Raw genomic sequence first — 13,792 nt, 5'->3', positions numbered from 1 at the left:
CAAGTCCATATTATGGCAAGAACAGCTCAAATAAGAAAAGAGAAATGACAGTCCATCATTGCTTTAAGACATGAAGGTCAATCAATCGGGAAAATGTCAAGAACTTTGAAAGTTTCTTCAAGTGCAGTCGCAATAACCAACAAGCGCTACAGGGAAAGAAGACCCAGAGTTACCTCTACTGCAGAGAATAAGCTCAGAAATTGCAGCCCAAATAAATGCTTCACAGAGTTCAAGTAACAGCCACATCTTAACATCAACTTTTCAGAGGAGACTGTGTGAATCAAGCCTTCATGGTCAAATTGCTGCAAAGAAACCACTACTAAAGGACACCAATAATAAGAAGAGACTTGCTTGGGCCAAGAAACACAAGCAATGGACATTAGACCGGTGGAAATCTGTCCTTTGGTCTGATGAGTCCAAATTGGAGAGTGTTGGTTCCAACCGCCGTGTCTTTGTGAGACGCAGAGTAGGTGAATGAATGATCTCTACATGTGTGTTTCCCACCGTGAACTATCGAGGAGGTGGTGTGATGGTGTGGGGGTGCTTTGCTGGTGACACTTTCTGTGATTTATTTAGAATTCAAGGCACAGTTAACCGGCATGGCTACCACAGCATTCTGCAGCGATACGCCATCCCATCTGGCTTGCGCTTAGTGGGATTATCATTTGTTTTTCAACAGGACAATGACCCAACACACCTCCCGGCTTTGTACGGGCTATTTGACCAAGAAGGAAAGGGATGGAGTGCTGCATCAGATGACCTGGCCTCTACAATCACCCGACCTCAACCTTATTGAGATGGTTTGAGATGAGTTGAACTTCAGAGTGAAGGAAAAGCATCCAACAAGTGCTCAACATATGTGGGAACTCCTTCAAGACTGTTGGAAAAGCATTCCAGGTGAAGCTGGTTGAGAGAATGCCAAGAGTGTGCAAAGCTGTCATCTAGGCAAAGTGTGGCTAGTTTGAAGAATATAAAATATAAAATCTATTTTGATTTGTTTAACACTTTTTTTGGTGTTGATGATTTCATGTGTTATTTCATCGTTTTTATGTCTTCACTATTATTCTATAATGTAGAAAATAGTAAAAATAAAGAAAAACCCTTGAATGAGTAGGTGTGTCCAAACTTTTGACTGGGACTGTATATTTCCACACTATGAGGTTGGATTAATACTGTGAAAGAGCTGCTTTTATGTTGAGATAAATTTGATATCGAGATAAAAACGGTTGCATTGGACCTAAGCTTTTTTTTCAGCTTTCAATTTAGTTTTTCTGTTCATTTTCTAAAGCATTTAATGTCTCAATTTCACTGTTTTACACTTTTTTTTGCCATGTCCTTCACCCATACTTTTGATATTCAGCAATGTATTACACTTAGAAAATATTTAATGCACCTGTTTAGAAAAAGAGTAAAAGAAATGGAAACAAAATAAATATTTGATGTTCATAAGCCATTTGTTACCTTGTATTGCATCATTAAAATCACTGGGAAGTGGCAATGGAGAACAAGGATATGACATGGAGAGTGTATGATATTATATCTCCACCTTCAAGAAAAGTCACTTTGAATATGTAAAGATAAGATCATATTTGTATTCTGCGTATAACTCATCAAGATTGTCCTCTATTTGAAAGAATACATCTCATGTTGTGGTTGGAAATGATCAAATGATAGCTGATCAAATGATAGTGGTTCAACTGGTAGAAAATCCAGAAATGTAGCAAATTGTCATTACTAGCATTGTCATTACCATCACAAAATGTTTCGGTAATGACGATTTCCAGGCTATTACCATCAGAATGTAGAGACTTTTTGTATGACTTTTGTAAAAATGGGTATACCCCTGCTCAATACGGTTTATCAAATTATATTTTACAGTCTTTATAGCAATCAATGATATTCTAAATATCCCTTTCCACCTTGTCATTACTGCCACACAGTCATTACCACCACAGTGAACACATATTCCTTAAGAAAAAATATATTTACAACTTAATAAAGACATGCTCCGGTACTTTGGCAACTAAGAAACATTTTTTAAACCTCCCGCTTTGGGCTGGATGTGTCAATAATCTATGAGCAGAATTACTGTTTTTCCTCAATTAGCAACGAAATCCCTAGTTTGAAAGCAACCAGCCACGTGCACAGATAAGAGGTCTGTGCCCTTTTGGGTATACAGTTTTTGTCACTGTTATTCTGAATATTATATTACCAAGTTATTATTAAGGAGCATTGAAGCTAAACCACAATCAGTAAAAATATAATCGAGCTAGCTAACTATCAGATTTACATCAATCATCAACATCAATGATCAGCTGATAGCCCACCCTGTTTTCCTGATGTCAATCAAGTATTTAGGAGGCAACTAGCTTGCTTACAATTTGTGATTTCTGTGTTGTTTCAGGAATAAATAGGCCTATGAAAATGAGCACCTGCCCTCTAACATGAGCACCTGCCCTCTATCTGTGCACGGCCCTAAAAACGACTGTTTTCTTGAACCTGTGCTGTGCCATTTTCCCTACATTTCCTCCCATGTGGGCCAGCCTCCTTGCAATTCGAGCTTTAGCCAATGAGCTCTCGCATTTGAGTGACAGCTAGCAAGAGGCCTGCCCAGCATTATCCAATGATGTTGAAGGGCGGTCCCAACGACTCAGTGGACGAGAGAGAGAGAGAGAATGCTATTTGGCCCTAAACAGAGAGTACACAGTGGCAGAATACCTGACCACTGTGACTGACCCAAATTTAAGGAAAACTTTGACTATGTACAGACTCAGTGAGCATAGCCTTGCTATTGAGAAAGGGCGCCATAGGCAGACCTGGCTCTCAAGAGAAGACAGGCTATGTGCATACTGCCCACAAAATGAGGTGGAAGCTGAGCTGCATTTCCTAACCATTGTAAATACAACCCATATTTAAGTTTATTTATTTTCCCTTTTGTACTTTAACTATGTGCACATCGCTACAACACTGTATATTGACATAATATGGCACTTGAAATGTCTTTATTATTTTGGAACTTTTGTGAGTGTAATGTCTACTGTTAATTTTTATTGTTTATTTGACTTTTGTTTATTATCTATTTCACTTGCTTTGGCAATGTTAACATATGTTTCCCATGCCAATAAAGCCCTTGAATAGGAAAAATGCCAAGGGGGTGAATACTTTCGCATGCCACTGTATAGCCTATTAAACATTTTAACATGTCTACAATTCCATTGATTGAAAGAAAAAATAACACATCAGAAGACAAATAAGGCTAACACAAACATAAGCAAGCATGATGAGCAGATGAAAAACCAGAGGATATTAGCTAGCTAATTACATTGAACATTTACAATTCCAGTTGAAATTTCCCAAGCAAAAATAAAGAAATTAGCTAGCTAACTTAGGTACCTAGCTACTGATTATGGACAGGCGTCAGTATCCAACGTTAGCTAGGCTAGTTCTAAACGACTTCAGATTCAGTATATCTGAATAGTTTACTAAACATATCATTCGAAATTTGAAATGAATATAAAATACAGAAAGGTTCAACCTGATCAAGAATACGTTTTCTAACCATATATTGATCAATTGAAATAGCTACCTGTAGTTGAATGTATCGCCGCTTGTTAGGTTATAAGCCCAATATCTCCCATTCTGTACAAGCCCTGGTAGCTCGCCGTGATCGTATAGTGGTTAGTACTCTGCGTTGTGGCCGCAGCAACCCCGGTTCGAATCCGGGTCACGGCATTGCAAACACAATGTCACGGCATAAGGGTATAATTTTGTCCTTATGCTTATTATTTGACAAATTTAAAAGCTCCAATGTATATGATACATTATCCTTGTTCAGTCATTGCGTTGTCGAACCAATATTCCCGAACACAGCGAAGCTACCAAATCGGCTGGAGTGTTATTCATATAAGAATTGTGTTATATGTCCACTAGGGGGTGAAAGCGTCTCGTCGATATATTGTGTTGCTGTGCTGTTGTTGTCCTGAGACTGTGTGAAAAGCCATCTTTTTTAAATGTATGTCATTCAAATAATATTGAATGAAACTATCATATTCGGAATGGTAGGCTACATAAAAACCTGTCTTCATACCTGCCCGCAAATTGTATATGATTTAGTCCGGCTAACCTATTGGGCCTAATTATGAGAAGAGCCCCCTGCAGCCCTGTTTATTGTCTTGTTTTTTACTATTGTTAACCCCCACAATGTTTAATTGTTTTATATAGTTTCATGCACATACCGTCGCCTATATGAAAGTTTCATGACTGCTCTGACTATAGGTTAACTCGTCACTGCAATTGGGAAAGAAAATCTTACCCTTGTGAATATGCAATACACTATTATTGTTGCCGACAACCATTGTCTATCAAGTCTACTCAACTGCTTTATTGTGATAGCCTATTGATCTGACTGTGGCCTATAGGCTATAGATGCAGCATGCCTGTAGGCCTACTGGCCATTGAATAGCATGATGTTCTCTTGACGACTTTTTCCTCATGCATTTAAAACAAATGTTTTTAACATTTTGTCAAATAGGGACTGAAACTTCAGACAATCCCTCATCCGTTTGCTCTTCACACATGAAAGAGGCCTTGCCTGTCGTAAACATTTATAAACATGGGTTTCAGAGAAGACTGAAAATCCCACATTTTTACCGTCTAGTGCCAATTGGTGGTTTAAGAAAATGAAAGGATGAAAAAAAATATTCTGTTTATACTAAGGGCTATATTGCCCATTTTGTAGAAATCTCTCCCCGTTGGTTCTCATTGACGTCAGTTTACTCTAAGGGATCCGCCCTCTAGCTCAAGTTGCAAGCAGTGAGTGGTGAATGGTCACCCATCTTTCGATTACGGGTACACAAGGGTGAATTGCTGCTGGATCTGGATGCGGGCTCCTTTCAATGATTCCGCACTGTGGCTCGTGTCTGTGTTGTGTTCACTTCATGGGATAGACAATGCGCTGTGTCTTGGCATTACAATCTTCAGCTGCTGCTCGTCTGGTTGATCGGAAAATGTAGTCATTCAATGTGACATTAGCCTACTTCTATGCTGTGTTCAGATTATTGCTCTGGTCCTAGACGCAGACCAGCAATTCTGTGAAAAGATGTTGAGCCGAATAATGAGTGGCAGTATCCGGAATCTGGATAGAGAATACGACTGCACCGTCAGACTCCTGGATGATACGGAATATACCTGCACAATTCAGGTCAGTCACTTACTATATTCAGACAATAATTGTTTATATGCCATCAGCAGAGAATATCAAGTGGTGAAATTGTCTCTCATTGGAAGAAAAGCGCGCAAGTGCCTGCATCCCGCGATAGTCACCGTCTGAATCTATTGTTGTGTGAATCATTTGTTTTCCGACACATTTTATTACCATATGCCATTAGACTTGATGCAAATATCGATAGTTTCGTCGTCCGACGAATAGACTGAATGCTCAGGACCTTATCGATGTTTTTGTGACTGATCAAGACATGGCAAAAAAGGAAATGGTTTATCACAGACAAATAGCCTACTGGTATTGTTATTATTCACCATGAGCGCTGGAAGTTTGAAAAGTGATCAACAACCTTTCGAACACTTGATTTTATAGGCTTTGAGCAGCATTGTATTTCCAATGTCTATACTTATCGTTTTTATAGAGTAATTCATCTGACAGTGAGAGTTACAATGAAGCTGTAACTGTGTTACAATCTAGATTTAACAGAGTTACAATCTAGCTGTAACAATTCAAATTAATTCAGAGGAGATAATCCCATCACTGTCAAGTTATATATGAATTTGTCAACAAAATCAATACTTACAATAGAGGTCTATGTTATTGTGAGACCTTTATTGTGCGTTTATAAAGGTGGGACTCTGAAATGTTATTCTGGCTCTTGGGAGAAGAGCAAAGGTTCATGGGTAATGCTTGAGTTTGAAGCGAAAGAAGGAGCCACACTCTTGGCGCACTTTATTATTTTGTCCTGTATAAATTGTGTACCACTCAGTCTCATAATAAACATTGAGTCTAACACTGAAGTCGCGGTTTCCCTGGTTTACATTCTTATCATCAGCCTTACATCAGGGGTAACCCCCCCAACATAATATATATATATATTTAAAATTGAAGCTCATTTACTGAATTTTTTACAATTTAAAAGCTCTAAAATGCTATTTAGAGTACAGCAAAAACAAGCAACATTACTCTAGCCATTATCTGTCACGCATTATCTGACCTTAGAGCCTTTTTTATTCTCTATTTTGTTAGGTCAGGGTCTGACTTGGGTGGGCATATATAGGTTTCTATTTCTTTGTTGGCCTAGTATGGTTCCCAATCAGAGGCCGCTGTTTATCGTTGACTCTGATTGGGGATCATACTTAGGCAGCCCTTTTCCCCACCTGTGATGGTGGGATCTTGTTTGTGTGTAGTTGCTTTCTGCACTGCATATAGCTTTATGTTCGTTGTTGTATTTTGTTGTTTTTTCTGGTGTCATTTTTATTAAAAGTAAAATGCACGCCTACCACGCTGCACCTTGGTCTCATTCCAACAACGGACATAACAGAAGATCCCACCACCAAAGGACCAAGCAGCGTGGCCAGGAGGAGCCGACATCCTGGACATGGGAGGATATCCTGGACGGTAAGGGATCCTGGACGGTAAGGGATCCTGGACGTGGGAAGAGATCCAGGCCCGGAAAGAATTGCCTTTCATGGGAGCAGACAAAGGCAGCGAGAGAGGAACAGCGAGGAAAATAGGGATCAAGGAGACGACGGAAGCCCAATAGGCAGCCTACATTTTTTTGTGGGGGGGGGGCACACGGGGTGGCGAGCGGAGCAAAGGTGGGAACAAGAACCAACTCCCTATAATTACGATGAGGAGTTGGTCACGGTTCAGATACCATGTTGCCGTGCTAGGGTGAGTATCTGTCCAGGACAGATTGTTCCGGCTCAGCGGTCCTGGTCTCCAGTGCGTCTCCTCGGCCCAGGATATCCTGCGCCAGCTCTACGCACGGTATCCCCAGTTCGCCAGCACAACCCAGCGCGGCCTGTGCCAGCTCCCCGCACTTGCCGTGCTATAGGGGGTATTCAGGCAGGACGCGTTGTGACAGCTCTACGCTCCAGACCTCCAGTCCGCCTCCACGGCCAATGTATCCTGCGCCGGCTCAATGCACTATGCCTCCAGTGCGCCTTAACAGTCCAGTGCGTCCTGTGCCAGCTCTCCACACTTACCGAGCTAAAGTGGGTATCCAGCCAGGACGCGTTGTGCCAGCTCCACACACCCGGCCTCCAGTGCGTCTCTCCAGCCCGGTGCGTCCTGTGCCAGTTCCACGCACTCGGCCTCCAGCGACGGTCCCTGGCCCGAAGCCTCCAGTGATGATCCATGGCACGAAGCCTCCAGTGGTGATCCATGGCCCGAAGCCTCCAGTGGTGATCCATGGCGCGAAGCCTCCAGTGGTGATCCATGGCGCGAAGCCTCCAGTGGTGATCCATGGCCCGAAGCCTCCAGTGGTGATCCATGGCCCGAAGCCTCCAGTGATGATCCATGGCCCGAAGCCTCCAGTGATGATCCATGGCCCGAAGCCTCCAGTGATGATCCATGGCCCGAAGCCTCCAGTGATGATCCATGGCCCGAAGCCTCCAGTGATGATCCATGGCCCGAAGCCTCCAGTGATGATCCATGACCGAAGCCTCCAGTGATGATCCATGGCCCGAAGCTTCCAGCGACGGTCTGCAGTCCAGAGCCTCCAGCGACGGTCTGCACCGAGAGGAGATGCCCACCCGGACCCTCCCCTATAGGTTCAGGTTTGCTGCTGGAGTCCGCACCTTTGGAGGGGAGGGGGGGTACTGTCACGCCCTGACCTTAAAGCCTTTTTATTCTCTATTTTGTTAGGTCAGGGTGTGACTTGGGTGGGCATATCTAGGTTTCTATTTCTTTGTTGGCCTAGTATGGTTCCCAATCAGAGGCAGCTGTTTATCGTTGTCTCTGATTGGGGATCATACTTAGGCAGCCCTTTTTCCCACCTGTGATGGTGGGATCTTGTTTGTGTGTAGTTGCTTTCTGCACTGCATATAGCTTTACGTTCGTTGTTGTATTTTCCGGTGTCATTTTTATCAAAAGTAAAATGTACGCCTACCACGCTGCACCTTGGTCCAGTTCTTCAGACGATCGTAACATTATCACCTTTTTCCTGTAGCTTAATTTACCTCAGGGCAATTCCACGATATGCCAAAATAAAAACATTGATTTGAAAATGTAACAAACCATAAAACTCTATGCACAAGGACTACTTGTAACAATTTGTAGTGAACATTAAAAAAAAAAAAACACATTCACTGGGAGAACTGTGAAAATGCCAATTTTGGTAACAGAATTTTTTTGTTAAAACTCCCTCCGTTTTTTGTGACCATGTTTTTCAAAAAAATATCTTCTCCGAATTAAGATTCAAAGATGTCTACAGAAAGAATGGGGTGTCATACAGTTGAATTTGGAAGTTTACATACACTTAGCTTGGAGTCATTAAAACTTGTTTTTCAACCACTCCACAAATTTCTTGTTAACAAACTATAGTTTTGGCAAGTCAGTTAGGACATTTACTTTGTGTATGACACAAGTAATTTTTCCAACAATTGTTTACAGACAGATTATTTCACTTAATCACAATTCCAGTGGGTCAGAAGTTTACATACACTAAGTTGACTGCCTTTAAACAGCTTGGGAAATTCCAGAAAATGATATCATGGCTTTAGAAGCTTCTGATAGGCTAATTGACATCATTTGAGTCAATTGGAGGTGTACCTGTGGATGTATTTCAAGGCCTACCTTCAAACTCAGTGCCTCCTTCCTTGACATCATGGGAAAATCAAAATAAATCAGCCAAAACAAAACCTCAGAAAAAAAGACCACGCAGCCGTCATACCGCTCAGGAAGGAGACGCGTTCTGTCTCCTAGAGATGAATGTACTTTGGTGCGAAAAGTGCAAATCAATCCCAGAACAACAGCAAAGGACCTTGTGAAGATGCTGGAGGAAACAGGTACAAAATTATCTATATCCACAGTTAAACGAGTCCGACATCGACATAAGCTGAAAGGCCGCTCAGCAAGGAAGAAGACACTGCTCCAAAACCGCCATAAAAAAAAGCCAGACTACGGTTTGCAACTGCACATGGGGACAAAGATCGTACTTTTTGGAGAAATGTCCTCTGGTCTGATGAAACAAAAATAGAACTGTTTGGCCATAATGACCATCGTTATGTTTGGAGGCAAAAGGGGGAGGCTTGCAAGCCAAAGAACACCATCCCAACTCTGAAGCACAGGGGTAGCAGCATCATGTTGTGGGGGTGCTTTTCTGCAGGAGGGACTGGTGCACTTCACAAAATAGATGGCATCATGAGGAAGGGAAATGATGTGGATATATTGAGGCAACATCTCAAGACATCAGTCAGGAAGTTAAAGCTTGGTCGCAACTGGGTCTTCCAAATGGACAATGACCCCAAGCATACTTCCATAGTTGTGGCAAAATGACTTAAGGACAATAAAGTCAAGGTATTGGAGTGGCCATCACAAATCCCTGACCTCAATCCTGTAGAACATTTGTGGTCAGAACTGAAAAAGCACGTGCGAGCAAGGAGGCCTACAAACCTGACTCAGTTACACCAGCTCTGTCAGGAGGAATGAGCCAAAATTAACCCAACTTATTGTGGGAAGTTTGTGGAAGGCTACCTGAAATGTTTGACCCAAGTTAAACAATTTAAAGGCAATGCTACTAATACTAATTGAGTGTATGTAAACATCTGACCCACTGGGAATGTGATGAAAGAAATGAACGCTGAAATAAATCATTCTCTCTACTATTATTCTGACATTTCACATTCTTAAAATAAAATGGTGATCCTAACTGACCTAAGACAGGGGCATTTTTACTAGGATTAAATGTCAGGAATTGTGAAAAACTGAGTTTAAATGTATTTGGCTAAGGTGTATGTAAACTTCCGACTTCAACTGTATATGACATAGTCTCGTCATAAACCAGGCTTTTAAAGGTATGGCAACGCGAGACTAGCTATGACATGAGACCTTGACTTTGAAAACATTTATTTTGGTTTTTGAACTACATTAAGTGAAGTGGATTCACATCCAGTAACAGAATTACGTTTACGGAATTTCATCATGACTCCCTGATCTGTACTACACAGAAATCCATACAGTATTTATGGATATGAGTGTCATTCACTTCATGGTGATGTGTCCCGAATAGGTACACAACGGTATAAATATGCAATTTCCTCCTTTGCATATCTCAGTATTATTCTACACACTGGCTATTATTTTAATGAGCTCCACACCCAAACAAGACCAAATTTGGTTGGTCCGTCCTGGACCAAATCTGAACCAATCATAGATGTCTATGTTTCACAAGTTTGAACATCAAAGTACAGCATAGTAGAGTACAGTGGAATACTTTACAGTACAGCACAACACAGAACAGTAGAGTATAGTTCAGTACAGTAGAGTACAGTAAATTACAGTATAGTTCAGTACATTATAGTGTACTCAATTCTAGTGTGCTCTACTGAACTGTACTCTATTCTACTCTATTGTACAGTGCAATACTGTACTTTACTCTGCTTAACACTTTTTACTTTACTGTACTCTACTTTACTCTACAGTGCTCTACTGTACTGTACTGAGCTCTCCACACTTGTGACAACTATAGACGTCTATGATTGGTTCAGATTTCCGGACCAAATCTGAACCAATCATGGACCTCTATGTTTGGGCCAAATCAAGGCCGGAACCGTACCAAAAACGACATCTGTGGATTACTTTTCAACATCCATGGACGTCCGGTGTCAGTCTGTACTCAATGGGTAAGGATGCTGGTTACAGTAAATGGAAAGGGGGCTCATGAGAGGGGGCTCCTGAGTAGGTGTCAGTAAGAGCAGGGAGAGGTGACATTAACTGGAGATAGAGGAAGAGAGAGAGGGAAGGGTTGTCCAGACTGTTTTCACACTTGCTTTGACCACCATACGACAGAAAGAGAAAGAAAACAGTTATGAGTTGAATGTAACAGTATGCCAGTGGAAGGGAGAACTGTAGCAGGTGAACCAACTATGGTTTGTGACTACTATGATTTTCCATTGTAGCCAATTAAATTGCAGTAATTCCGTCACTGATTTTTCGGACGCTACGTTACCAATTTGGGAAAAGATTTAGAGTTTTAGTCACTTAATAATTCATAACCAAACAGATATCAGTAAAAACACTATCACTAATTGGTAGGTCTACCTTAACTTGTTAATTCTGTGTTTTATTTCATTATCCTCCCTCCCAGTAGTGAACTACATGTAGTTCAACTAGTAATTTACCAACATTTTACAGTTTCTTAGTGGTAGTTGAACAATTGTTTTTTTTGTTGCAAAAATTAAATATGGGTGAAGTAGGTAATAATTTCCTTTCTTTTTCAGCATCAGAACTGCCTAATTCTTACTTGAAACGTAGTTTTTGTGTTTAATATGCTAAATTACACATTCTGTTAACAAAGTGATCTGTACTTGCAATTTGTAGTCTACGACATTTCAGATTTATATATGATAATTTTTTACGAAGTAGTCTGGATGTAGTGAACTACTTTTTCAAAATAACTTTAGTTAAGTAATTATATTTTTCTTAAGGGTACCTTTAGTATAGCTTAACTTCTTCTAGTGTGAAGTAATTGGTAGCTTGGTAAAGTATTCTGTATTTTCAGAGTAGCTTCCTCAACGCTCCCTCCTCTTGAGGGAGAGAAATTAGGAAATATCTTAAAGATATGTGGGTTTTTGAAAACGGAATTTCAAGTCACATGGCAATATTTCTTAAACTTACACAAGGCAAATAATTTCTCCAAAATGAAATATAAGTGTTGCAATTAGTTGGCAGGGGTCTTCTAAATGATTGTGTTTTGATGTATTTCTAATACCTTTTAATACGTTTTACGGCCCCTTTTCCATCTGTTTTATCAGAAATCAAAGCCTTTGCTTATTCCTAATATTTAGGATAGAACACGGTTGAAAAATGTATATATGCCTTAATTTCTCAAAAATATAGACACAGCTTTCATTTCACACCAGATTTGACATGCTCCTATGAACTTCATTGGTTCTCATGGGTCCTGTTACATGGAAATGACCTTCAGTCAATAGGGGACTTATCATTCTACAAACACGTCATACAATAATTAGTTGGTACGTACTAGCTCAGCACTGAGATTAAAACTCTAGTTTAGTTTCACGTCAAGTCAAACAGCAGTTACCAAAGCCATCTACTACAGCCATCTTTACCTCTGCACTGTTTTGAGAAAAAGTCGATGAGCTCTCCATAAAGCCAGCCATACAAACAGCCTTCCCTCCCGCTCCCAGGTGTCCATGTAACGGGCGTCGTAAGGATTGGACCAAGGTGCAGCGGGAACGTTTATACTCATCTTCTTTATTAAATAAAAAGAAGGAAAAACAAACAAATCACGTATACAAAACAACGACCGCCACTAACAGTCATGTCATGTCATGTCATGTCATGTCATGTCATGTCATGTCATGTCATGTCATGTGCACAGACAAAACAGGAGACAACTACCCACAAATCCCATTACAAAAACACCCCTATACATAGGACCTTCAATCAGAGGCAACGAGGAACAGCTGCCTCCAATTGAAGGTCAATCAACAAACCCTAAACATAGAAGTAGAAAACTAGACTGAACATAGAAAAACACTAACCTAGAACATAGACCAAAAACCCCGGAACACTCTAAACAAACACCCCTCTTACATAATACCATAGCCCAACAAACCCCGAACCACATAAAACAAACACCCCCTGCCACGTCCTGACCAAACTACAATAACAAATAACCCCTTTACTGGTCAGGACGTGACAGTCCACATGGTCCTAAGTCAGCCATCCATACTGCTAAAATGCATTTCCTTTTTAATTGGGATCGGAATGATTTTAGTAGCCTATTTTAAATGGTTGGTGTTGAGCTACCCAATTGACACACTGCCTTACATTATAGCCTATTCCTCAAATGTCATTTTATTGTTATTCAATATAAATGTGTTTACTGCAACTGTTATGAGCTTTATACAGTATAGTTCACTGTATTGTAGACCTAATAATACAAATACAATGTCATGTTTTGAACAAAGTAAGGTGGAATGGATTTCCTTGAAGGGAAGACAGGAGTAAGGGGCTGGCTCTTTTTCTTTTGTTTCCATGCTGCTAGTCTTGCTTTGATGTTTCCTTCGTTTTATCTTCAGCCTGAAATAAAGGCAGGGGAGAGGGTCGATCAGAATCCATTAGTGTGTGTGTGTGTGTGTGTGTGTGTGTGTGTGTGTGTGTGTGTGTGTGTGTGTGTGTGTGTGTGTGTGTGTGTGTGTGTGTGTGTGTGTGTGTGTTCACCTGTGGATCATCATTCCTCAGAAGTTATTGGGAAGAGCTGTCTCCTGGACTGAGGAAATCCCTAGAGGGCTCCTACTACTTTTTTTAACACATTGAGACATTGAACAAATATTCTAGAAGTAAAAATTACAAAGATTTAGGGATACCTCTATGATGTAATGAAATGTAAAAGCTACAGTCCTGGTTTCTGTTACTTTGCTGAAAATATTTCAATTTTTGGTGCACGGAGGTGTCTCTGGTGGAGATATACACAGAGTGTACAAAACATTAGGAACACCTGCTCTTTCCATGATTAAGGTAATTTCTACATGTAGGTAGGGGTAAAGTGACTATGCATAGATAATAAACAGTGAGTAGCTGTGGGGGGAGGGGGGG

General features: G+C 40.8%; 1 protein-coding gene and 1 non-coding gene across 4 annotated transcripts in view; both read left to right on the top strand.

The window, feature by feature from the left end:
- The first annotated feature begins 3,660 nt into the window (after positions 1-3,660).
- trnah-gug (transfer RNA histidin (anticodon GUG)) lies at positions 3,661-3,732 on the top strand. Its single transcript has one exon. It is a non-coding gene; the product is annotated as a tRNA-His (tRNA).
- Positions 3,733-4,833: 1,101 nt separating this feature from the next.
- Positions 4,834-13,792, top strand: part of LOC106573489 (FERM domain-containing protein 5) — a 123,227-nt gene continuing 114,268 nt past the window's right edge. For all 3 annotated transcript variants that reach the window (XM_014148577.3, XM_014148576.3, XM_014148575.3), the window contains exon 1: positions 4,834-5,200. In XM_014148577.3, the coding sequence (XP_014004052.1) occupies positions 5,099-5,200 (102 nt within the window). In that variant the 5' untranslated portion in view covers positions 4,834-5,098. The remainder of the gene's footprint in view (positions 5,201-13,792) is intronic.

The sequence above is a fragment of the Salmo salar genome, chromosome 16 (genome assembly GCF_965601325.2).
Source record: "Salmo salar chromosome 16, fSalSal1, whole genome shotgun sequence".
In the NCBI taxonomy this organism is placed as follows: domain Eukaryota; kingdom Metazoa; phylum Chordata; class Actinopteri; order Salmoniformes; family Salmonidae; genus Salmo; species Salmo salar.
The sequence above is the reverse complement of the archived record's forward strand: the minus strand, read 5'-3'. Positions and strand labels throughout refer to the sequence as shown.